This window comes from Rana temporaria, chromosome 13 (genome assembly GCF_905171775.1).
Source record: "Rana temporaria chromosome 13, aRanTem1.1, whole genome shotgun sequence".
In the NCBI taxonomy this organism is placed as follows: domain Eukaryota; kingdom Metazoa; phylum Chordata; class Amphibia; order Anura; family Ranidae; genus Rana; species Rana temporaria.
In genome coordinates this window covers 68368571-68395069 of record NC_053501.1, presented here as the reverse complement: position 1 = coordinate 68395069, position 26499 = coordinate 68368571, and the positions used below count along the sequence as shown (strand labels likewise).

At 44.9% G+C, this 26499-nt stretch overlaps 1 protein-coding gene across 1 annotated transcript; it reads right to left on the bottom strand.

Annotated features, from left to right (window-relative positions):
- Positions 1-5658: 5658 nt before the first annotated feature.
- Positions 5659-26473, bottom strand: GEMIN2 (gem nuclear organelle associated protein 2). Its single transcript, XM_040332212.1, has 10 exons — positions 26178-26473; positions 24898-24982; positions 23839-23928; positions 20680-20739; positions 18546-18656; positions 16815-16859; positions 9797-9865; positions 9610-9720; positions 9156-9214; positions 5659-6967 (listed from the first exon to the last, which is right to left on the bottom strand). The coding sequence occupies exons 1-10, from the start codon at positions 26297-26299 to the stop codon at positions 6922-6924; spliced, it is 798 nt and encodes a 265-aa protein (XP_040188146.1). The 5' UTR covers positions 26300-26473; the 3' UTR covers positions 5659-6921.
- Between the last annotated feature and the right edge of the window lie 26 nt (positions 26474-26499).

Below are 26499 nucleotides of genomic sequence, written 5' to 3'. Positions count from 1 at the left end.
TTAAAAAGCATCACCTACGTAAAACTTTTAGTGCCAAAGTTTGTCGTTGTGTGACAGAGCAATGTGCAATTCAAAGTCTTCACGTGCTGGGTATCTAGTTACTCCGTACCGCCTCATCTTTTTTATGTTACCTAAAACGAGGAATATAGTGCATTTTTGTGTACTAAAAATTGACTCAAGTGCAAATTAAAAAAAATAAAAATAATATTACAATCTGTTGCATTAATATCGTGTGACATCAAAATTTGGAAGTGCCATTATTTTATTCTTCAGGGTCACTGGCTTCAGAAAATACACCCAAACAGCTCCGGCAACAAAAGGGTTGCATATATAAAGTGGAACGTCAGTCTCCCTATAAACATTTATTATTTTGCATCCTTAGGTTGCTAGTATATAGATATGAAGGTTTATTATATTTACTTGTTTTAAATATTTGAGTTGCTTCCTGGTTTCTTGCCTAGGCAAATTATGTCATACATCCCAGGAGTCTTCAAGAGGAGAAGAAAAAAAAAAAAAAAAAAGAAGAGGAGGAGGTGCTTTCTCAGCAAAGCACTCCCCTGCGTGCATGCGCTAAGGACAACTGGATTCCAGAAAATACAAAGTACAGTGTTAGCCAACGCTGCAGAAGAAAAAGATTTGGGGGTACCTATTTCAGATAATTTTATAATGAGCAAACAGTGGGAAAAGCACATAGAATTCTAGGATGCATCACAAGAGGGATCACCAACAGGAGGAAGGAGGTTCCGATTCTCCTATATAGATCTTTAGTGAGACCTCATTGAGAATACTGTGTCCAGTTCTGAAGACCTCACTTACAAAAATATATTGAAACGATAGAACAAGTCCAGAGACAGGTAACAAAAATGGTAAAAGGTTCAGGAGATGGGGGGGAGACTGTTTCCCTTGTGGCGCTGCTCACGGGATAGAGTTTCCTTCCAGAGTTCCCATCGGACATAGTCATACCATCCCAGCAGGAAATGCACTGACACTGATGCTCTGTGCTGTATCTGCATTTCTTGCAACCTCCTTCCAAATTCATCTTCCTTGGTGGCTGGTATCTGTACCTCTCTCCTCCTTTGCTATCCGGATCTTGGATCCCGGTGGAGGTTTGGATGTTCCAGACTGCAGGAAGCATCACACCACTTGCCACCAATGTTACGGCACCGCGTCCCACACTCCGCTTGAGTGCTTCAGTCAGTGTACAGCTTCCTCCAATCTGCAAATCGATATCAGATATTAAAGCCGATCGAAAGTAGGAGGGTAATTCTATCATCATCTCTCTATGGGAGAGATAACTTGGGTAGCTCTTTAGAGTTGCATCAGTGATCCCACATGTGGGACACAATAACGTTTTTGGAAGTAAATTAGAATGTTTTTACCTTGCTGGTACCGCTTGCACTGGCTAGGTCCAAGCTGCGCTCCCCAAACCTCTGTTGTAGTCTTAATAAGACTAAGCATTTAAGAAAGGTTTTGGTCCTCTTGGATTACTTATTACCTGGGGACTTCAATAGTTCTTTATGGACCATCTAACATCCATCTTGTTTGGGAAGTTATGAGTGTGGTGGTGCACTAACTGGTTGTGTCCCTTTTCTTCCAGCTTTCTCACCCTTTTTTTGAAATTATTATTTTATTATACAGGATTTATATAGCGCCAACAGTTTGCGCAGTGCTTTACATCAGGGAAGACAGTACAGTCACAATTCAATACAGGAGGGATCAGAGGGCCCTGCTCGTTAGAGCTTACAATCTAGAAGGGAGGGTCAAGTGGAACAAAGGGTAGTTAGTTGTGGGGGATAATCAGATGGACTCAAATGAAAATACAGGGCCAGATTCTCATACAGCGGCGTATTTTTGCGGCGGCGTAACGTATCCGATTTACGTTACGCCTCCGCAACTTACACGGGCAAGTGCTGTATTCTCAAAGCACTTGCTCCGTAAGTTGCGGCGGCGTAGCGTAAATCGGCCGGCATAAGCCCGCCTAATTCAAATTTGGAACAGGGGGGCGTGTTTTATGTAAATGTTCTGTGACCCGACGGGATTGACGTTTTTCACAAACTGCGCATGCGCCGTCCATTGAAAATCTCCCAGTGTGCATTGCTCCTAATACGCCGCAAGGACGTATTGGTTTTGACGTGAACGTAATCTACGTCCAGCCCCATTCACAGACGAGTTACACAAACTACGTAAAATTCTCAAATTTCGGCGTGGGAACGACGGCCATACTTAACATTGGTACGCCACTATATAGCAGGGGTAACTATACACCGGGAAAAGCCCAACGTAAACGGCGTAACTGTACTGCGTCGGCCGGGCGTACGTTCGTGAATTTGCGTATCTAGCTGATTTACATATTTTGGCACGTAAATCAGCGTACACGCCCCTAGCGGCCAGCGTAAATATGCAGTTACGATCCGATGGCGTAAGAGACTTACGCCTGTCGGATCTAAGGGAAATCTATGCGTAACTGATTCTAAGAATCAGGCGCATAGATACGACGGCGCAACTCAGAGATACGATGGCGTATCTGGAGATACACCGTCGTATCTCCTCTGAGAATCTGGCCCACAGTTGTTAGGTGTGGGAAGGATAGGCTTCTCTGAAGAGGAGGGTTTTCTGGGATCCTCTAAAAGCTAATAGAAAAGGAGATAGACAGACAGATTGGGGTAAGGAGCTCCATGGGCTTGGAGAGGCTGTGGAAAATTCCTGGAGACAAGCATGGGAGAAGGGGATGAGAGAGCTAGAGAGTAGGAGGTCTTGAAGAGAACAATTAGGTTGGTATTTAGAGACTAGGTCATTGATGTAGCTGGGGGCAGAGTTGTGGATGTCTTTGTAGGGAATTGTTAGTAGTTAGAATTTAATTTGTTGGGTGAGCGGAGGCCAGTGGAGGGATTGACAGAGAGGAGTAGCAGACACAGAGAGGTTGGTAAGCTGGATGAGTTTGGCAGCAGCATTCATGATGGACTGAAGGAGGTTTAGAGTATGCAGAGGTAAGCCAATGAGGAGGGAGTTGTAGTAATCGAGGCAAGAGATGACCAGGGAGTGAATTAAGAGTTTTGTGGTGTCATTGGTTAGAAAGGGGCATATTTTGAAGATGTTGCAGAGGTTGAGGCGGCAAGATTTGGACAGCGATTGAACGTGAGGCTTAAAGGACAGTTTAGAGTGCAGGACTACTTCTAGGACTTTGGCATGTGGGGATGGGCTGATAGTTGTGCCATCAATTTTGACAGAGAGATCAGGGGAAGAGGCACGTGGAGGAAAGGAGAAATGATAAGTTCCGTTTTGGATAGACTGAGTTTTGTGGAACTCATGTGACATCCAAACTGATATATCTGATAGTAAAATAGTGATACGTGAGGAGAATGAAGGAGTGGGTTGAGGGGTAGAGAAATAGATTGAGTGTCATCAGCATAAAGGTGGTATCAGCTGACCCAGGAGGTGTAGATTGAAAATAGGAGAGGTCCAAGAACAGAATCTTGGGGGACCCCAACAGAGAATGGAAGAGGAGAGGAGGAAGTAGAGTTGGAAGTAACGCTGAAGGTGCGGTTAAATAAGTAGGTAGAGAACCAGCGAAGAGTACAGTCACGGAGACCAAAGGTGCAGAGTTTTTTGAGGAGGAGGGGGGTGGTCAACCGTATTAAAGACAGCAGAGAGGTCCAGGAGTAGGAGTACAGAATAGTGTCCCTTCGTTTTGGCCGTTAGTATATCGTTTGTTAGTTATAGGAGAGCAGTTTCTGTGGAATGTTGAGGATGAAATCCAGACAGAAGGGGATCAAGAAGTTTATTATCAGCAAGGTGGACGCTCAGTCGGTTGTAGAGTAGAGTAGACAATCAAGGAGTTTGGATAAAAAGGGGAGCAAGTAGATGGGGCGTAGGTTGTCAAGATTGGATGGGTCCAATGAGGGCTTTTTAAGTATAGGGCTGACTTGTGTATGTTTCAAAGAGTTAGGGAAGATGCCAGAAGAGAGGGAGAGATTGAAGATGTGGGTTAGAGAGTGTAGAATAGAGACAGGATCACCTCCTGCCCCTACCACCATCAGCCCCTGCCACCCCCTCCCCCTACCACCCCCCCCCCCCCCAGCTCTTGCCCCTACCACCACCTCCTGCCAGCTCTTGCCACCAACACCACCTCCTGCACACCACCCCCACCTCCTGCCATAATCAGCTCCTCTTCAGCTCTTGGGCGTAAAATGAAGGATGGATGGCCCGCACTCCAAACCAAACAGGTTGTCTTTATTTAAACGAACAGCAAAACATACCAGATCACGCAACAGAAACAGGAGGATAACCGACGTTTCGCACTGGACTTAGTGCTTATTCCATGGCCATGAATAAGCCATGAATAAGCACTAAGTCAGTGCGAAACGTCGGTTATCCTCCTGTTTCTGTTGCTGTGATCTGGTATGTTTTGCTGTTCGTTTTAAATAAAGACAACCTGTTGGTTTGGAGTGCGGCCATCCATCCTTCATTTTACGCCCATGCTTGCCTAGTGCACTGCCAGCACCCTTGGAATCCTACACCTGTGTATGACCCTATAGCAGACCCACCTTGAGCGGTGATTTTCCTTCTCCTCTCAGCTCTTGCCACCATCACCTCCTACACCCACCACCTTCTGCCACAATCGGCTCTTGCCACCATCACCTCCTGCCCTGCCAGCATTAGGTGGGAGCAGGCGGCATGGCTTTATCTTTTCGCAAACAGCCCAGCTCAGGATCATGCATCCATAGTACCAGATTTGCAAAGGAGGAGTAAATAGCACCGGCAGGGGACTGCCAAAGGAGGGAGTTAAGAGACAGTTCTGTCTAATAGTATTGCACCGAGCAGACAACAAGTATAACATCTTTTCTCATTTTATTTAATTTTAGTATCACTTTAAGAGCAGTATAATACATAAAAAAAATTATATCAAGGTCATGAAATGAGCAAGAAGACAAAAACAAGGTCTTTAGAAAAAAAAAAAAAAAAAAAAAACTTTATGAACACACAGGGAAAAGAAGACATATTTCATAAAACAGAACACAGATATTGAAAGTGCCTCTGCAACAGACACAATAGAACATGTGTCAACACTTGAACAGCATTTATACCAAAGATGATTGTTCCACCAAACAGCCTACCTATAATAGGTAATATTTAAAAGCCAAGGAAACATAAAACGACATATACCGGCTAGGTTGCTGTATCCTTTCTTGCTTTTAAATGCCACCATATTTCACACCCGCACCAACACAAAGTAAATATAAAAGGAACACATTCTTGCTAGCTTTTTGAAGCAGGGGTTACCTGCCAGATCCTAACACATGCACCTCTTTGCTCTTAGAGAGATCCAGTGAATGAGGCAAATTGACATTTGTCTATAACCATTACACAGCATGCAGAAGGTGAGAATGTCAGCCTACAGTGGTGTAGTGAGTAGCACTCTCGCCCAACAGTAAAAAGGGTCGCTAGGTTCAAATCCCAACCAGGACACTACCTGCCTGGAGTTTACATGTTCTCCCTGTGCCTGCGTGAGTTTCCTCTGGCTACTCCAGTTTCCTCCCACACTCCAAAGACATGCTGGTCGGTAAATTGGCTTCTGTCTAAATTGGCCCTAGTATATAAATGTGAGTTAGGAAAACTTAGGATTGTAAGCTCCTTGAGGGTAGGGACCAATGTAAATGTATATGTAAAGAGCTACGTAAATTGACGGCGCTATACAAGTACCTTCAATAATTTGCTAGTTAATTTTTTTTAACCCATCATTGGTACTATAGGATGGGATTGCCACACAAAGTAGTAAAGGATCCAGGTCTAAGGTGTTGGCAAAATTATACCTTAAAGGTGAAATTCAGAGAAGTAAAATTCAGTTTGCATGGGAAGCACATAAAAAGGTAGTCCTTAAATGGGAGGAAGACTATTTTTAAAAAACATATTAATACTGTTAATTCCACGCTTTCACTTTTCATCTGACTTGCATATGTAAAAAAAATAACTCAAAACCTCATACATGGTTTGCTTGCAGAGGCAGAACCACAAATACAATAAGAAAATTGATCCATACAAAAAAAAAAAAAAAAAAAAAAAAATGGATATCAGAAGTTTCACAGGTTTTCCATGCTACAGGTTGCTTTAACCACAACAGTCCCAACAGGAAAACCCATGCAGGTTCTACTGGCAAGGATGGGCTCTTTGAATTGAGATCAAAAGGATAGGTGCAGTTTTACAGAAAACTACAGGACTTATCCTACAAACCACTCAAACTAAGAACCCCACCTCCTCTCCTTAGCAAACAGGTACAATAGTACCCTCTGCATGGGGGAGAGCCATACAAAAAAGGGAGATGTATTACGAAGGAGGCCACAACTCTCAACTAACCATCATGACGGACACCCCCATCCTCTGTTTCCATCCCTGTAATGAAGCACAGCACAAAAGGGGTTAGACTTCTACAAAGATAATAAGCCACGGTAGATGTTGCACTGGTCCCATACAAGCAAAGCAACATGAATTAAGGACTTTAAATGAAAGGGTGCCACCAGGCTTTTTGCATATGTATTGGATCCAGTTCTGGTCTTTGGTGGTTTTCTGTAAAACTGCTGATATTCTTTACAAAAAGGATGAATTAATGGTTTCCAAAACCCTTTAGGCACTTAAAATCTCTACAACTTTGGCCATTTGAAAAAAAATAAAAATCTAAATTTTTAACTCTAAGCAGTAGGATCATTTTCCACTTCTGGTCATCGTATATTTACGTGCAATAGTCTGATGTGTAGCCCTTCATATCACTGCTTCAAAAAAGGGATTCCATCACTGCCACTTTTTTTCTGAAAGTCAAATTCTGAACATAAAAAAGATGGTAGCTGCACCACTTAATGAAGGGAGGCTTGCTTTGGATGGACATGTATTGCTGTGTGAACGGGGAAATGGAGGCAGCCAGTCATCTCTTCAGGAAGGGTCACCAGAATCTGCCAGATCTCGTTGTTCAAAATACCTAGATGAAGAGAAGGGAGTATTTCAACACTTTGTCACTGTAACTTTCCCTTAAAGCCATATTCTAAGCATAAAATGTATTAAAAAAAAAAAAAATCCACAGTAGTCAAAACATAAACCCATTTTAATTGCACCAAACCCCAGCTACTGCCTTTTTTTTTTTTTTTTAAGTAGAAGCAACACTATAACGCAGGCATATTCAATTAGAGGACCTCCATCTGTTGCAAAACTACAAGTCCCATCATGCCTCTGGGTGTCATGCTTGTGGCTGTGCCTCATGGGACTTGTAGTTCTGCAACAGCTGGAGGTCCGCTAATTGCATATCCCTGCTATAACCAGTGCAGATAGCAGCGCTGTGGGAGGGACCCAGTAGGTTCACACACACTATAGGCACCTGGTGAGAGTGCCCGAACATTAGGGGATTTTGGAACAAAATTTTCTATATGATACGCAAGGTGACGGGTTGTCAAATTCCAAAAGACCAATCTATTGCCCTACTCAATGGCCTGATACCCAATGCCACAAAAGCTATGCAAACACTAATCTTCTTTATCCTTTTGGGGACTAAATTGACCATTGCTAAAGCATGGAAACAGCATAGTATTTCTTTCACTGCAGCCAAGAGAAAAATCTCCTGGATAATGACTCAGGGAAAAATTGTGAGCTCCTTAAAAAAGGACACTGTGGCGAAATTTGAGTCCGTATGGGAACCCTGGGCCACATACGTTGGTGCCCCCCAAATGAATTATTAGCATTTTTGTACGATGTGGGTGGGCCCTGGGGCTAGCGGAGAGGGAGGAGGATCCTGTCCTCTTCACTCCTCTTTTTCTCTATTCCTTATTCCTACTCCTCATTCCTTCCCTAGCACTCTTTTTTGTTTAGAGATATCAGATTGGTGGAATCTATAACGCGCCCAAGGAACGCTCCTCATTGGTTCTTTTGCGCAACTTCCTGACATTGTTCTCAGTTAGGCTGGGCATTTTCTCTCATGATAAACCGGGTAACGTTTTCTGCCTGTTAAGAACACCTAGCTCCTCACTAACGACACCCAGAGGTAAAAGCCTGACTATAAAGCTTATGTGTTTTTCTATTGTATTCGGAACATTCTCAGGAAATACTCGCGTTAACTATGTTTACTACTGTACTTACTGTTCCTAAACGTATTGATACAACGATGTATTACCACATCTATTGTTTATGGAAATATATAATAAACATATTGAAAGAGAAATCAACGGAAGTGGTTGACACGCATCAATGCCTCATGAAAGCGACATGCCGCTTATTTTTTAACACAACACTACCATTTGTGTGAACAGCACTGTGTGCTACCATTATAATATTCATGGCAGGCGTTGCTTTGGGAATTTGTAAAAAAGAAAAGTTCCTTCAAAATGACCAGATTCTAAAATCAAGTGGCGTTTTAAAATTGCAATACTAGAAATAGTTTATTAGAGTGCCCATGCCTGCTCCAATATACAAGAAGGACCTGTAAAAAGTTGAAGATTAGATAATATTGAAAATATGGAGCTGAAAACCCAAACCTGTCAGAACAGTTCTAAATAGTTTATATTAGGGATGAGCGATGACAATTTATCAAAATAGGAAATATATGTATAAATTTAAATGATTTAATGTAATTAAAAATCATTAAAAAAAATAATTAAATATAAATAAGTATTGCAGGGTTTGGAGCCCTGCAATACTCCAGATTCTGTGGGCAAGTCTGTTGTCCAGAGCTCGGTGGGTGAAGTTGTGATATCAGTAGACACCCCGCTCACCTCTACAGTCCCCTTGGCCAGGCATCAATATTTCTTACACTGAACTTCTGCTGGTCTCGTGGATTATACCCCATGATCACCAACATCCAGTCAAAACTCATGAAAGTCACCACACGACTTCAGCATGCCCAATCATGCCGAGGTGTGGAGCAGCCAATCCTGGGAGAGCTGGAGAAGAAAGGAAGGGGGACGTAAAGTACACAGAATGCCTCTCACACTCACAGCAAGGGGGAAGAACAGACACCTATTTCTTGGTGTGTCAGTTTTTATCTTATCTTCCTTCAGTAAAAGGATTGCTCAGAGCTGGATTAACTCTTTGTGGCAAGACTGGGCACAGATGAAACGAGATCCTCTGCTGTAAAAGATAGTTAGCTAAAGCAAACTTACAAAAGAAAAAAGCTGATTTACCTGCCAACTAGACAGATGAACAAGTTTAAAGCAGATACCCTCTCATCTTCCTTGTGTTCCTACAAAGAAAAGAACGAAGTCTTAACAGATCTACAATATAATCACAAAACAAAAAGCAGTGCCGATTCTTGTACGGTTCCTTTGCATTGGACTATGGAGATTACATTTCAGTATGTTTGGCATGTTTAAATGCCCATGCTGTATATTACCATGGTGATTGATCATTCCTGTATGACAAACTAAAAAAAAATATAATTAAAAACACCACACCCACAGACTTTAAAACATCCAAGCAATGGTTTCTATCAGTTTTGACGGTATTAAAATCACCCACTTTGGGTGCATGATAATTGACAGTATCATCTAATAAAGTTATCTTGGTAGCTCTAGAGAAGGAAATCTGGACCCAAACTATTGACGCTTTAGCACACTGCAAGGATTATACTATACATACCACTGCTGCTCTGACTTGAGAGCACCTGCGTGCCAGTTGTCGGATGAGGGAGTGAGCCTCTGGCATAAGTGGTTTCTCCAAGCAGGCAAGCAATGCATACAACCAACGACCCTGAGAGGAAACAGGTGAAAGTCAACATCAAGCAAATTATAATTAACTGTACAAACCTAGAAGAAAATATACTCACCAGCTCTGAAGTAAAGTCTCTTTCTTCAAACCAGTTCACAAGATACTCCAACACACTTGTAACAGTTGCCTTTAAAAAAAAAAAAACAGGAGGTTGGGATTAAAGTACCATTTTTGTGTTTACAGGCAACAATGCTGCATATGGACCCGCTTCAGAAGACGTAATCTAACGAAACGTGCGTAAAGCGGCTACATGCACACCCCCACGCACTTCCGGAAGACTAGCTGACACGCAAGTGGAGCGCACGCCGCTCCTTAGCTCACGCTGTCACAACACCGTGCTTCAAGTGCCATAGTGGGATCACTGCTATCCTAGCAGATAATGCTTACAGCATCTGAGCATAGATTTCTGATACTGCTCAGCTGTAGCTGGTTATTTTAATATATTTTATTCTTTTTCATTTTTATATATTTTTGTACTTCCTGTATATGATGCTGTGCACGCCACATTGTTGGTAGTGCCAATAAATTTTAGCACTTTTTTTCAAAAACATATCACACTACGGGAGTCTGTTTTCTTTCTCGGAGGAACCTGGATCAGTAAAAAGCACCCCTGTTACCTGCACAAGTGAGACAGCCCGGAAAGCCTAAGGACGGGAGAGCCGTGCTGCGGAGCGCTTGGAGGTTACTAAACTATATGCACTTTACCCCTGCAGGGGTGAGTGTCTCTGGTGAGTGGGGACACAGGAGGGGGAGCACCGGAATCACAGCGATTTCACCTGGCATAGTGCGATTGCTCACCAGTCAAGACTCACCACTGAATGAACTGACCAATTGCACACTAACCACAGTTTTCAGAATTGACTTTTGATTTATATGTTATATATTTTGATGATTTATTTCAATTGAATGCACATGGACTACCTTATGAGATGATTGCTACACTAGTATTACTATCTTTATAATCTTTATAATTTTATGCACATAGCTACCCTATTTGGGTTGAGGATCTCACTTTAATGATATTGTGATTACTATTGTGGAGATATTTGTGCCCATTTATTTGAGTACACCTTAGCACGGGGCATAATTTGTGCACCTACTACTAATACCATGACCCAGTTGGTCAGGCTGGGAGAGGCATTCTTGCCCAGTGGACTCATATTTACAATTTTTATCTAAGGTGTATTTCATTTTATTTTATTATATTTCACTGCTGGGTGACACTTATTTTGTTTACTGCCTACACATCACTGATGCTACTTGAGAGATTTGAGTATCCCCTGCTCAGCAAATAAGACACACAACTTGCACCTAGCTGCTATCTCTTTAGACAGCTTTCCATTTACACCCCTGGGCTACTTACAGGGAGTGTAGAGACAGCGCCACTACCCCCACCATCCACCTTTATTTAACAATGCTGCATAGTCTCTAGTATATACAGTATCTGACAAAAGCGAGTACACCCCTCACATTTTTCTAAATATATATCTTTTCATGTGACAACACTGAAGAAATTACACTTTGCTACAATGTAAAGTAGTGAGTGTACAGCTTGTATAAATTTGCTGTCCCCTCAAAACAACACAGCCATTAATGTCTAAACTGCTAACAACAAAAGTGAGTACACCCCTAAAGTAAAATGTCCTAATTGGGCCCAATTAGCCATTTTTCCTCCCGCTGTCATGTGACTCAGTGTTATAAGGTCTCAGTTGTGAATGGGGAGCAGGTGTGTTAAATTTGGTGTTATCGCTCACTGGTAGCTCAACATGGCACCTCATGGCAAAGAAATCAGAGGATCTGAAAAAAAAAAATTGCTGCTCTACATGAAGATGGCGAACTTCGGCACCCCAGATGTTTTGGAACTACATTTCCCATGATGCTTATGCACTCTGCAGTGTAGTTGCGCATCATGGAAAATGTAGTTCCAAAACATCTGGGGTGCCGAGGTTCGCCATCGCTGGCCTAGGCTATAAGAAGATTGCCAAGACCCTAAAACTGAGCTGCAGCACGGTGACCAAGACCATACAGCGGTTTAACAGGACAGGTTCCACTCAGAACAGGCCTCACCATGGTGGACCAAAGAATTTGAGTGCACTTGCTCAGCGTCATATCCAGAGGTTGCCTTTGGGAAATAGACGTACAAGTGCTTCCATCATTGCTGCAGAGGTTGAAGGAGGGGGAAGTCAGCCTGTCAGTGCTCAGACCATGCGCCGCACACTGCGTAAAATTGGTCTGCCTGGCTGTCGTCCCTGAAGGAAGGCTTTTCTAAAGACGGTGCACAAAAAAGCCCACATGCAAACAGTTTGCTGAAGACAAGCAGACTAAGGACATGGATTACTGGAACCATGTCCTGTGGTATGATGAGACCAAGATAAACTTATTTGGCTGAGATGGTGTCAAGCGTGTGTGGCGGCAACCAGGTGAGGAGCACAAAGACAAGCGTGTCTTGCCTACAGTCAAGCATGGTGGTGGGAGTGTCATGGTCTGGGGCTGCATGAGTGCTGCTGGCACTAGGGAGCTACAGTTCATTGGAGGGAACTATGAATGCCAACATGTACTGTGACATACAAACTGAGAAAAAAAAATGTTATTTTTTTTTTAAATTGGGATATTTATTATAGCAAGAAGTAAAAAATATTGTATTTTTTTCAAAATTGTCTCACTTTTTCGTTTATAGCGCAAAAAATAAAAACCGCACAGGCGATCAAATACCACCAAAAGAAAGCTCTACTTGTGGGGAAAAAAGGACGTCAATTTTGTTTGGGAGCCACGTCGCACGACCGCGCAATTGTTCGTTAAAGCGATGCAGTGCCGAAAGCTGAAATTTCACCTGGGCAGGAGGGGGGTATATGTGCCCAGTAAGCAAGTGGTTAAGGCAGTGCTGGAAAATAATGGTGGACACACAAAATATTGACACTTTGGACATTTTCACTTAGGGGTGTACTCACTTTAGTTGCAAGCGGTTTAGACATTAAATGGCTGTGTGTTGAGTTATTTTGAGGGAACAGCAAATTTACATGTTATAAAAACTGTACACTCACTACTTTACATTGTAGCAAAGTGTCATTTCTTCAGTGTTGTCACATGAAAAGTTATAATAAAATATTAAAAAAAATGTGAGGGGTGTACTCACTTTTGTGAGATATTGTATACATGTCTGACCTGGATGCTCTGTTTGAACATGCAAACTACATTGCAAATGAGGTTTAATATTGGTTTAACCTCACTACAAAATGAGTTGGATGCATTTCCAAGTGCACAAAATAGAACTGGCTATTAAGGCTTTATAAAAATGACAGCAACTACTGAAGTGCAGAGAAAAGGTTTACTGGAACAAAATGGACCATGCTGCTTTAGAAGGTTTTGACCTTTCACTGGATCAGCTGTTTGAGGTTTTAAAGGCCAAGTTCACCTTTTTAGGCAGAATGCATCTTACTTCATCACAGAATAAGGTGTTTATACACCTTCCCCTTTACTGTGCCACTTTAATTCCACCAACTTTCCCACTCCTTTTAACCACTTGCCGAAAGGGCGCACGCTGATACAAGTCGGCAAAGTGTCATGTTCCCACAAATCGCCGTATGGGTACGTCTGCTTCTTTAAGAGCCATAGCAGGTGCGCCCGCTGCCGGCCACCCGCGATCATGGGCAGGAGAACCAGAACAAGAGTTTGTGTGTTCACACACAAACCATCGTTCTGACAGGAAAGGAGAGACAGATCTGCGGTTTGTACTAATTACAAACGGTGATATGTCTCCTCCCCCAGTCAGTTCCATCCCCCCACAGTAACACTAACTAGGAAAAAACACATATAACCCCCTGGATTCCCCCCTAGTGTTAACTCCTTCCCTGCCAGTGACATTTTTATAGCACCGATTGCTGTATAAAATGTCAATGGTCCCAAAAAAAAAAATGTAAAAAGTGTCCGATCTGTTCGCTGCAATACCAAAAAAGGAAAAAAAAAAAGGGGGGGGGGTGGTCAAATACCACCAAAAGAAAGTTCTATTTCTGAAAAAAGTCTATATTGTTTGAGTACAGCGTCTCACGACCGCACAATTGTCAGCTAAAGCGATGCAGTGCTGCATCGCAAAAAATGGCCTGGTCATTAGGCAGCAAAATCTTCAGAGGCTGAAGTGGTTAAGGTGACCATACATAGATCCATCATCAGCTTTGTAGTGCAAGAGCCTGCCCGATTTGATATAAACTAAAAGGATTGTTTAGGTGGATCCTAATATTCTATAGCAGCTGTCACTAAATGGCGGCCCGCGGTCCGAGTCCGGCCCGAGTGCCGCTTCTGCCCGGACCGCCAGTATAATTCTAAAATGACAGCAAGCGTTGGTTTGCTGGGACCGCTGGGGTTTCCCCAGCAACCAGTGACGCTGCGTGCATGCGTGCGCGCGCCTGCCCCTCGCCGTAGGTCCGGAGTTCACAGAAGACTCACGGACAGCGATTAGGGGTGTGACGTCACGCGCGCCCCGCCCCCTGCTTTTTCCGGTTCCCGGGTCCACTTCTGGCTCTCCTTGCAAATAGGGGCGTGATGTCACGTGCGCTCCGCCCCCTGCTGCTCGCGGTTTCGGAATCCTGCCTCCTTATCTCGCAGCTTCCACCCCCTTCGGTATTTCAGTGCCCTCCTGCATTCAAGGTATGTGGGCCATTAGTGATAACTCAAGGGCATATTTCTATTGTGCACACTGCTGGGCATATGTTGTTAATGTTAAGGGGCACTCTGATGGAAAATTTTATTTTAAGGGGCACACTTATGGGCACATTTAATTGTAAGGGGCACACTGATGAGTATATTTTTAATGTGCACAGTGATGGGCATATTTTGTTAAGGGGCACACTGATGGACACATTTTCTTGTGCCCATCAGAGTGTCCCTTAACATAAAATATACCCATCCGCGTGCACCTTAAAATTAAATGTGCCCATCAGAGTGCCCCTTAAAATAAAAGGTGCCCATCAGCGTGACCCTTATTTTATGTTAAGGGGCACGCTGTTGGACATATTTTATGTTAAGGGCCACATTTTGTTGTGCCCATCAGAGTGCCCCTTAATATAAAATGTGCCCATCAACGTGGCCCTTATTTTATGTTAAGGGACACGCTGATGGGCATATTTTATGTTAAGGAGGCGCTGCTGTGATGGGGACGCCTGATGTAAAGGGGCGCTGCTGTGATGGGGACGCCTGATGTAAAGGGGCGCTGCTGTGATGGGGACGCCTGATGTAAAGGGGCGCTGCTGTGATGGGGACGCCTGATGTAAAGGGGCGCTGCTGTGATGGGGACGCCTGATGTAAAGGGGCGCTGCTGTGATGGGGACGCCTGATGTAAAGGGGCGCTGCTGTGATGGGGACGCCTGATGTAAAGGGGCGCTGCTGTGATGGGGACGCCTGATGTAAAGGGGCGCTGCTGTGATGGGGACGCCTGATGTAAAGGGGCGCTGCTGTGATGGGGACGCCTGATGTAAAGGGGCGCTGCTGTGATGGGGACGCCTGATGTAAAGGGGCGCTGCTGTGATGGGGACGCCTGATGTAAAGGGGCGCTGCTGTGATGGGGACGCCTGATGTAAAGGGGCGCTGCTGTGATGGGGACGCCTGATGTAAAGGGGCGCTGCTGTGATGGGGACGCCTGATGTAAAGGGGCGCTGCTGTGATGGGGACGCCTGATGTAAAGGGGCGCTGCTGTGATGGGGACGCCTGATGTAAAGGGGCGCTGCTGTGATGGGGACGCCTGATGTAAAGGGGCGCTGCTGTGATGGGGACGCCTGATGTAAAGGGGCGCTGCTGTGATGGGGACGCCTGATGTAAAGGGGCGCTGCTGTGATGGGGACACCCGATGTAAAGGGGCGCTGCTGTGATGGGGACACCCGATGTAAAGGGGCGCTGCTGTGATGGGGACACCTGATGTAAAGGGGCGCTTGCTGTGATGGGGACACCTGATGTAAAGGGGCGCTGCTGTGATGGGGACACCTGATGTAAAGGGGCGCTGCTGTGATGGGGACACCTGATGTAAAGGGGCGCTGCTGTGATGGGGACACCTGATGTAAAGGGGCGCTGCTGTGATGGGGACACCTGATGTAAAGGGGCGCTGCTGTGATGGGGACACCTGATGTAAAGGGGCGCTGCTGTGATGGGGACACCTGATGTAAAGGGGCGCTGTGATGGGGACACCTGATGTAAAGGGGCGCTGTGATGGGGACACCTGATGTAAAGGGGTGCTGTGATGGGGACACCTGATGTAAAGGAGCTCTGTGATGGGGACACCCGATGTAAATGGGCGCTGCTGTGATGGGGACACCTGTGACTACAATCTTTCTGAGTCATAGCACAGACTTGAGATTCGGACCTCGGCCCAAAGAAAATTTTGGCGACCGGACCTCCTTGAATTTTAATTCAGTACCCCTGTTCTATAGTTTTAGTAAATCTGACGGAAATTGTACAATAAGATTACATAGTGTATGGCCAGCTTTATACAAAAGTACAAAAGAGGTAGACACTCAGCTGCCATTGTTCTTGTGTAAATATTCCAACCCCCCTCATTTCTTCTGTTTCCAATGAACCCATGTACTGCTCCCAATAAACATATATACATATTTTTGCTTAGTCCAAATAAAACCGAGAATTCTTTGTTATTGACAAGTCTGCCCAGAATGACACCTTGAAGACCCCTTGCTTTCCTGCTCTGTCTGGGTGCAATTCCTATATGATGCAATAAAAATGTAACACCTGCTGTTATTAACATTAACTTGATTATATCAAGCTTTCCTTCTGTTTAAAAAAAAAAAAAAGAAAAAAAGTCAATTTCACATTTAGTGCATTTTTTGGGGCGTGGATTTCCTGCGACACACAGACATTCCAGTGATTTCAATGGGCTGCTCTACACAAATCAAAATGTGGTAGAGTTGCTCATGGGACATATTGGCATATTGCGGTTTGCACAAGGCAAAGTGTGCGTTTATAAATGGACCCCCATTGTCATTGTGAGTCACACCTAATGAGCAGTTTATAAGCATTTTTGTCAAGTGTGTATTTAGCTTATTGAATAACTGCACACATAAGTAATTGACTCGTCTCACCTGGCTCATACGACTGACAATACTCAGCAGAGGTGGAAATCCAACCTACAATAGCAATGACAAAAAAGTGGTTTGTAATGCTGCTATCAAAATGTTATACAAGACCTAAGATTAAAAAGGTAAACCGAGTATAATTCATGACTTTAAAAACTTTCAAGAAAAAGCAAACTTTGCTTTAAACCAATTTATTCCCACATATGGGAGAGAAATTACAAGAAAGGTTGTAAGGTTTCATTAGGAAGGAAAGAAAAGAATGGAGTCTAAAGCCTTCATACCTAACCTGCGGCCCCTGAAGCCAGTAGTGAGCGTTCGTGCATACTCAAGCCAATAGAGGAAAATAAAAACCGTTTGTTTTATTTATCTTTCAATATCATAACTTTTCTGTGCTACCTCCCCTTTTCAGGTTTTCCCCTCTAAGCATTTATAATAGGTAAGGGGATATCAACGCTCTAGGTGGGTCAAACAAAGGGGAAAACTTCTCCTCCAGTTTAAAAGCCCAGGTGCTGGCAATGCATGTAGCAATAAAAACAAAAAAAAAAAGTTATTTTTTTTTTATTAAAAAAAAAATGAAATAAAAAATACATGCCACAGCAGAACGGACAGAAGAGCTGACGCGTTTCACACTAACAAACAGTGCTTAGTCATAGCTTTTTTTTTTTATTTAATTTTTTGAATAAAAGGCAAAAAAAAATTTTTGGAGTGCGGCTGTCCAGAACTTCTTCCTGTTATATAAAGCATTTATAATGCTGATAGTCAAGCGTGACACAAGTGATTTTTTCAAGGAGGCTGTAGATAACACAAATGTGGAGGCATTTATTAGTAAAAAGGGTGCAATAGTAGTAATCTCTAGTAGTCTCATATAAAAAGGTGTCCAACAACTACTATATCACGTTCGTAGTCTCTGCCCATTTCCTGTAGCATACCCACAATCTGACCAATTTTTGTAGCAGATCTGTAGCCTCTGACCACCTCCCTTTAAATATCTGCAGTCTTACAGTTTGTGACATTACATTCGCTGATTATTAATGAAGGCCCTTTGTTGATATCCAAGACTGCACCCCAAGGCCCACTACAGAAGGCAAGTTGACCATCACTGATCTAAAACAATGCAGTATTTCTGATAAAGTAGAGCCAATGGTCCACATCAATAAAACACTTTGGAATGTTTGACATCGCTAAAAGAAACTACCTGCAGCTTCACGCACATAAGGCACATCACACTCAGAATTTGTTGTGCAAATGCTATTGAGAATTTCTATGTATTAGATTGTGAATGCTAGCAGCTGAATTGATTGAAAGGGACTGTGTTGAAATGACTGTCAGGATCAGGATTGCTTCTATTCCCATACAAGTCAAATGGGGGGAAAAAAAACAAACACACGGCAAAAAGAAGCTTGAAGCAAGTTAGGGAGTCAACCGCAAGCCGAATTATAACACCAGTTATTCAGTTCTGAAGGATCTGAGAAGCTCAAATGCACCCAAAAGCAAACCGCTCCCCCCCATATAGATACAAAACCAATGGCTGTTGACCCTAATAAAGCTCTGTGAGGGCTAAGTGACAACATTTAAGCCATTTTGGAAACCAAAGCCTAATTAGTACATGTAGGGGTTAAATGCTAGCATTGGTCTCCCTCTTACCTTTTGCTACAGGCCCCCGGAAGTCCAGCCCAATCAGACAATATAATGTATAACTATGCAAGATTATACATATCCACCATAAATGAGGTTTACCTTTATATAATCGATACCTGGGTTCTCATTGTTCAGAGCAGCAGCCAAATCAGAATGCAACCTCTCACCCAGACAAAACTTCTTCCAGCTTTCTTCATCCTCTGTGCTTGGCTGAAAAAAAAATCAAATCTATTTATGTCACCATGTGACACAGTGACAACACAGAAGAACAACCTGGAAGACAGGGAGAGAGTGTGCATTACGCCCCCCCCCCCTCCCCATTACAGGAAATGCCCGAAGACTATGGTAAAAATCGCCAGGAATATTTTAATGAAAGCTGCAGATTTAAAAATTAAAAAATGACTTTTGAAATTACATGGACACGTTTAAGCATATTGTAAAGAGGATAATAATTGGGTTCACTTGCAATAGATCGGGGATATGCAATTAGCGGACCTCCAGATGTTGCAGAACTACAATTCCCATGAGGCATAGCAAGACTCTGACAGCCACAAGCATGAACCCAGAGGCAGAGGCATGATGGGACTTGTAGTTTTGCAACAGCTGGAGGTCCGCTAATTGCTTATCCCTGCAATAGATTAATGCCTGGCACACAAGATGAGAGCAGACGAATGATGGTCCATTTTTATTAATGCTAGCCTCTATATCGAAATAGAACAGTTTAAGTTACGAAAAGCCTGCCCGTGTCCACCAGTGCAGCCCGTGTCCCGGTCCTCAGTGCAGCATGTGCCCCCCCTCCAGTTTCAGCCTGTGTCCGCCAGTGCAGCCTGTGTTCCGGTCCTCAGTGCAGCATATGTCCCCAGTTTCAGCCTGTGCCCCCCCCAGTTTCAGCCTGCGTGTCCAGTCCTCCCCAGTTTCAGCCTGTGTCTCCCCCCCCAGTTTCAGCCTGTGTTCCAGCAATCGTAGGGGATGAGAAGGGAGAGCCGCCCCACCGCCGCCTGGCTAATTAGAGCGCTGGGGAACATAACAGCTTTCATTAAAATCCCAGGATTGGACGGTGATCTGTCTATCAAAGTGCCCAGACAAGGGGGAGGGGCTGTATATGACGCCGCACGGCGGGGAAACACACAGCTTTGTCCCAGCTAAGATCGCTGGGACAAAGGCAATACAACCCGGCCCCCCCCCCCCCCACTCAGACCACACTCGCCCCCTCTCAAAAACCACTCACAAAATGCGAGCAGGCTAGTGGATTTTTTGAGGGCTGCACTAGACCCTTTTAACAAATAGGGATCTGAGCCGCCGCCCCCCCCCTTCTGACCACCTAAAGGGCTCCTCCCCTTTCACTACAGGAACCATTTGTGTAGGGGGGGAAATTCTAGATAGAGAGGACCCTTCCGCAGGGTGCTTTTACCTTACGATGGTTGGAGCTAGCCTCACTGTGTGCTGTCTGGGCGTCCGCTTCAGACATGACCTGTGCTGGTGGTTTCTGCCGGTTGAGTCTCACGCTCCCTCTGCCACATTCCCGGCTCCTCTGCATCCTGCACCTGGCCCCCTAACAGCCCTGTGACCCAGAACCGATGTCGTGGGTCAAAAGGGAAGCATCCACCGGAAATGACGTCACCCGCTGTCCGGCACGCCTGGTTTCAATTGCGGTCTGCACCGTGTACAGGGAGAGAGAGGAGCTGCCTCCCTGCTGCAACCCTGTGGATGCGATTCCAGGGGAAACACAAATAACTGCAGTCTGGCAGGTGGAAGTGGAAATTCATTGGCTGGCGCAGTGTTTCCTAAGGGAGGGGAGGAGCCAGGGTCTCTCATTGTGGCAGTCCTAAAAAACTGAAGGGGGAGGGGGAAAACACACACACCAACCAGACACTGCTTCCTTGCCTGGCAATGCCTACTTATTTCAGCATTGGCTGCATGCTCTTGCCTTTATGTTCCCAAACTGGACTAGAAGAAGTCATGCCGTTGCACAAATGCTGAACCTTCTGATGCAGTAAAACTAACATTTAGCAGACACAGGAAGGAAGATTTTACAAGATGTGCCAGAGTAACCATGTACAAGATGGAAAGCGTCTTTTATTTTATTTTTTATATAAAAAGGCAAAACAGATTTACCTACAATGTTTAACAAAACTAAATTATTTTCACATGAGAATTTTAGTTTTACTTTTGGATCCCCTCAATACAGACGTAAGTATTAGTCCATGATGGTGGCCCTGTATAAAACACTCACCATTGTAACATTGCCATCTAAAGGCTGGGACCTCCAATGACTTCTGTGCTTATGAAGACTCTGTAAAGGGCACAACATTAATGTGAATAATCTGCAAGTAAACATTGTAAAAAGCATACTACAGACTAAGTGGGACATAAACTTATCAAAAAGTAATGCTCACAGAAATGTATATATTTTTTTGTCTTAACACGATGCCAGGATTTTGAAAACACAGTGCACTATGCAGTATCCTGCAATGAAAATGCAGCAAAAGTTTTGCGTGTTGAAAAATGCTAAATACTTGTATGATTTTATTGTTCCATTTTGTTATGTGGAAATTGAAAACGCCTTAATAAAAAGTATTGAAACAGAAAAATGCTAAATTCAAATTACCTCAATTACGAAGAACTACAAGCACTAAATGTATTCTTGCTGGAGAAACAACGCTTGGGAGGACATATGATGGCGATTTACAAAATACCTCAATGGTGAACCCATCATAGGAAAAAAAAATCAAGGAGTGTAAGAGAACACAGGGCCACACAATGAGATTAGAGGTGAAGCAGTTTAACCGTAAAAATGCGCATGGGGGGGTTTCACTGTCAGGGCAATAAGGATGTGGAACTCTTCCACAATTGGTGGTGGCTGCAGGGCGTATGGATATTTTTTTTAAGAAGCTCTTGGATGTGCATCTTAAAGAACACAACATACAGGGATGTGGGAAATAAATTATAGACACTGACACATGTGCAACTACATGGGTTGAACTGGATGGACTATTGTCTTTAATCAACCTTACCTATGTAAAAGGGGAATGCCAGTAACATAAAACTTACTGAGCTGGCCAGCTGAAAGCAGTTCTGTGCCGCCATAATTCCGTCGCTGGCAGTAAAAGGGTAAAACACAATAAATTCCAGTTTCCTTTACTTCACCTGGTGATCCAGCCAGTAACACTTCCGGTCTTAGGCTGGGTTCACACTACTACACTACTTTCATCCTACTTTGCTCTGCTACATTGGTCCTACATTTATCCTCCATCCATCCTACTTTCATGAACAGGATACTACTTTGGTCCGACTTCAATGATATTCAATGGGCCTGAAGTAGGATCAATGTAGGACCAAAAGTAGTACAGGGAGCATTTTCAAAGTCGGACCGACTTGTGTAGGATGCTACAAGACGCTCTCATAGGGAAACATTGAACACAGAGCAAAGTAGGATGAAAGTAGTGTAGTAGTGTGAACCCAGCCTTAGGGTGTGTCTGCATTGTGTGTGAAGTAATAAAGTTTGGACAGCAACATTGTCAGTCTAAGGAGAGGGTAGTACTAGACTAGCAGATTTAGACTGACTTAATTTGAAGCGGCACTCCAGCTAACACTTTTAAAGCAGTTGGAGGAACATTTCATTTTTTTTATCTTTTGGGATAAAGTTTTTACATAAATAAAAGCCGACCCATGTACAGTGATGAAAATAAGTATTTGAACACCCTGCTATTTTGCAAGTTCTCCCACTTGGAAATCATGGAGGGGTCTGAAATTGTTATCGTAGGTGCATGTCCACTGTGAGAGACATAATAAAAAAAATTTTTTCCAGAAATAACAATGTATGATTTTTTTAACTATTTGTGTGATACAGCTGCAAATAAGTATTTGAACACCTGAGAAAAACAATGTTAATATTTGGTACAGTAGCCTTTGTTTGCAATTACAGAGGTCAAACGTTTCTTGTAGTTTTTCACCAGCTTTGCACACACTGGAGGAGGGATTTTGGCCCACTCCTCCACACAGATCTTCTCTAGATCAGTCAGGTTTCTGGGCTGTCGCTGAGAAACACGGAGTTTGAGCTCCCTCCAAAGATTCTCTATTGGGTTTAGGTCTGGAGACTGGCTAGGCCACGCCAGAACCTTGATATGCTTCTTACAGAGCCACTCCTTGGTTATCCTGGCTGTGTGCTTCGGGTCATTGTCATGTTGGAAGACCCAGCCTCGACCCATCTTCAAAGCTCTAACTGAGGGAAGGAGGTTGTTGCCCAAAATCTCGCAATACATGGCCCCGGTCATCCTCTCCTTAATACAGTGCAGTCGCCCTGTCCCATGTGCAGAAAAACACCCCCAAAGCATGATGCTACCACCCCCATGCTTCACAGTAGGGATGGTGTTCTTGGGATGGTACTCATCATTCTTCTTCCTCCAAACACGGTTAGTGGAATTATGACCAAAAAGTTCTATTTTGGTCTCATCTGACCACATGACTTTCTCCCATGACTCCTCTGGATCATCCAAATGGTCATTGGCAAACTTAAGACGGGCCTTGACATGTGCTGGTTTAAGCAGGGGAACCTTCCGTGCCATGCATGATTTCAAACCATGACGTCTTAGTGTATTACCAACAGTAACCTTGGAAACGGTGGTCCCAGCTCTTTTCAGGTCATTGACCAGCTCCTCCCGTGTAGTCCTGGGCTGATTTCTCACCTTTCTTAGGATCATTGAGACCCCACGAGGTGAGATTTTGCATGGAGCCCCAGTCCGAGGGAGATTGACAGTCATGTTTAGCTTCTTCCATTTTCTAATGATTGCTCCAACAGTGGACCTTTTTTCACCAAGCTGCTTGGCAATTTCCCCGTAGCCCTTTCCAGCCTTGTGGAGGTGTACAATTTTGTCTCTAGTGTCTTTGGACAGCTCTTTGGTCTTGGCCATGTTAGTAGTTGGATTCTTACTGATTGTATGGGGTGGACAGGTGTCTTTATGCAGCTAATGACCTCAAACAGGTGCATCTAATTTATGATAATAAATGGAGTGGAGGTGGACATTTTAAAGGCAGACTAACAGGTCTTTGAGGGACAGAATTCTAGCTGATAGACAGGTGTTCAAATACTTATTTGCAGCTGTATCATACAAATAAATAAATAGTTAAAAAATCATAAATTGTGATTTCTGGAAAAAAAATATTTGATTATGTCTCTCACAGTGGACATGCACCTACGATGACAATTTCAGACCCCTCCATGATTTCCAAATGGGAGAACTTGCAAAATAGCAGGGTGTTCAAATACTTATTTTCCTCACTGTAAGCATACCAGTCAGTGCTGAATGCTTTGCCTCAACCGTCTAACTGCTACTTTTGCTGGACAGTTTTGTCTGTGGGGGCACCTATACAAGACTACAGATGTATCAGTTACCTGTCGAACTGCAGAGAACTGAGCTACTTGTTGCTGCTGCCAACGAAGACTTGGTGAATAACCTTCAGGGGCAGGTTGGCAACCTGAAAGCTAAAAGCAAAGATCACATCAACTTCTTAAAATAAAAAACATGCCTGAGTATTAAAGAAAAACAAACAAAACATAAAACCACAGACAGGCACTGGCTTCTTCAGAGCAATCCTGCATATTAAAGCTTTTATTTAATCCAGACAGCCTTTGATAGTTACAAATCTCTTATCAGCACAAACCTCAGTGATAAAGACCACTTTCACAAAAACAAATGCACAATTATATACAAATACAGAGAAAAATTATAAAAAACACTTTTATTATTTTTTGCAAATTAGCCTGCAAAGCATTGTAACTATGAGCCAGCTTCTTTCAGCTGGAAAGCTGTGGGAAGTGTCAAGGAGTGAGGCTCTCACTGCACCCATGTTCTATTGAGAACAACAAGTCTGTCAGGCACAGTGGCAGATAAGACTTGTCATTCATTCAAGGAGATCTGTGAAGTCTGTGCAGGCGGAGCTCTGCAAATTTCAGAAGTGACAGCAGCTGTGGTGAAGAAGAACCCATGTGCCCTGTCACAGCATGGAGAGGGGTGGGGTTTACACCATGTTACAGCCCAAATACAGGTATAACCAGTGCTAAAAATTGGCGTTAGCCTTTAAGAATAGGTGAAAATTGGCCCCTTATAAATACCAAATTCACACAGGCGATCCGATCAGGTCCGCTTGTCAGTTTTTCAGGAGGACCTGATCAAACCCTCCTGCCTCTTCTATGGAGCAGCAGATATGCCACCATTCAATCCAATCCTGTCTGTAAATAGACAGGTGGTCCGTTTTCATCCAATTACCCATAGACGATAGTGGACCCTGTCCTTTCTGCATACTGGAGTGGACACGGACCTGTCATCTGCCTGCTCAGCGGGGATCAGCTGACAGATGCCCTGCTGAGCAAGTGGATCCCGCTTCCCGGAGGAGCCCGTGTGAAAGGGGCCTAACAGAGAAGTCATGCAATAAAAATAAGTTGAATACTCACCGCTATGCTTACAGTTTGCTTTTTTCTTAGTTTTTTTGGATCTATCTGTGCAATCACTACGTCTGGGCATCGTGCAGCTTCAAGCCTGAAATAAAGGGGAGAGGGGGGGGGGGGGGGGGGGGAAACAAACAAAACAAAACTCAGTTTTCAAATGGAACATAGTTTCAACATAAGGTTTTACATGCGTCCAAAGATTAAATCAAAGGGGGGGAAGGCTCTGCACGCCCTCCGCTGCTCTCTAGGGGGGGAAGGCTCTGCACGCCCTCCGCTGCTCTCTAGGGGGGGGGAAGGCTCTGCACGCCCTCCGCTGCTCTCTAGGGGGGGAAGGCTCTGCACGCCCTCCGCTGCTCTCTAGGGGGGGGGAAGGCGCTGCACGCCCTCCGCTGCTCTCTAGGGGGGGGGGGAAGGCTCTGCACGCCCTCCGCTGCTCTCTAGGGGGGGGGGGAAGGCCCTGCACGCCCTCCGCTGCTCTCTAGGGGGGGAAGGCTCTGCACGCCCTCCGCTGCTCTCTAGGGGGGGAAGGCTCTGCACGCCCTCCGCTGCTCTCTAGGGGGGGAAGGCTCTGCACGCCCTCCGCTGCTCTCTAGGGGGGAAGGCTCTGCACGCCCTCCGCTGCTCTCTAGGGGGGGGAAGGCTCTGCACGCCCTCCGCTGCTCTCTAGGGGGGGGGGAAGGCTCTGCACGCCCTCCGCTGCTCTCTAGGGGGGGGTGGGAAGGCTCTGCACGCCCTCCGCTGCTCTCTAGGGGGGGGGGAAGGCTCTGCACGCCCTCCGCTGCTCTCTAGGGGGGGGGGGAAGGCTCTGCACGCCCTCCGCTGCTCTCTAGGGGGGGAAGGCTCTGCACGCCCTCCGCCGCTCTCTAGGGGGGGAAGGCTCTGCACGCCCTCCGCCGCTCTCTAGGGGGGGAAGGCTCTGCACGCCCTCCGCCGCTCTCTAGGGGGGGGAGGCTCTGCACGCCCTCCGCCGCTCTCTAGGGGGGGAAGGCTCTGCACGCCCTCCGCCGCTCTCTAGGGGGGGAAGGCTCTGCACGCCCTCCGCCGCTCTCTAGGGGGGGAAGGCTCTGCACGCCCTCCACCGCTCTCTAGGGGGGGAAGGCTCTGCACGCCCCCCCCCCCCCTGTATGAAGGAAGTAGAGGCGCACATTGGGGTGAATGTCTGGGATGTAATTTGTAGCAGAGCACGCCGAGTACACCTGACTGCAGTCACACGTGTGCGGCGCCCTGCACAACTATGACATCCCCATACTGCCAGACAGCGGCAGTCTCAGGCTTTATCTACTTACTGCACCCGCCTCAGATATTCCTGCGGTGTCCGCGGTGGGACTGCCGGGTCATAGTCCTCGGAGAGGTCGCAGTTCCCCACAGGCAGAAGCCGCGGCATCAGCTCCTCCGGTCCCGAATCCATGCTTGGCTGCGCTTTACCCGCACCGCTCTGCTCAATGGTATACCTTCAGATACTACCATAGAGAGGAAGTCAGTCACAAACAGTGGAGCTCCACAAGGAAGACTGTCCGCAGAGTGGAGACCCCTCTGGAGCTGCACGTTAGACAGGAAGCATGTGACCTCCACTCCACTTTTTTTTTTTTATTGAACTTTATTGTAACA

Coding starts and splice junctions, on each gene's coding strand:
- GEMIN2 (XM_040332212.1), bottom strand. CDS start 26,299: ATGGATTCGGGACCGGAGGAGCTGATGCCGCGGCTTCTGCCTGTGGGG. Junction 9,866..16,814: donor TTGTCAGTCGTATGAGCCAG/GTGAGACGAGTC, acceptor TTTTTTTTAAAG/GCAACTGTTACAAGTGTGTT. Junction 9,215..9,609: donor CTCAAGTCAGAGCAGCAGTG/GTATGTATAGTA, acceptor TTTTCTTTGTAG/GAACACAAGGAAGATGAGAG.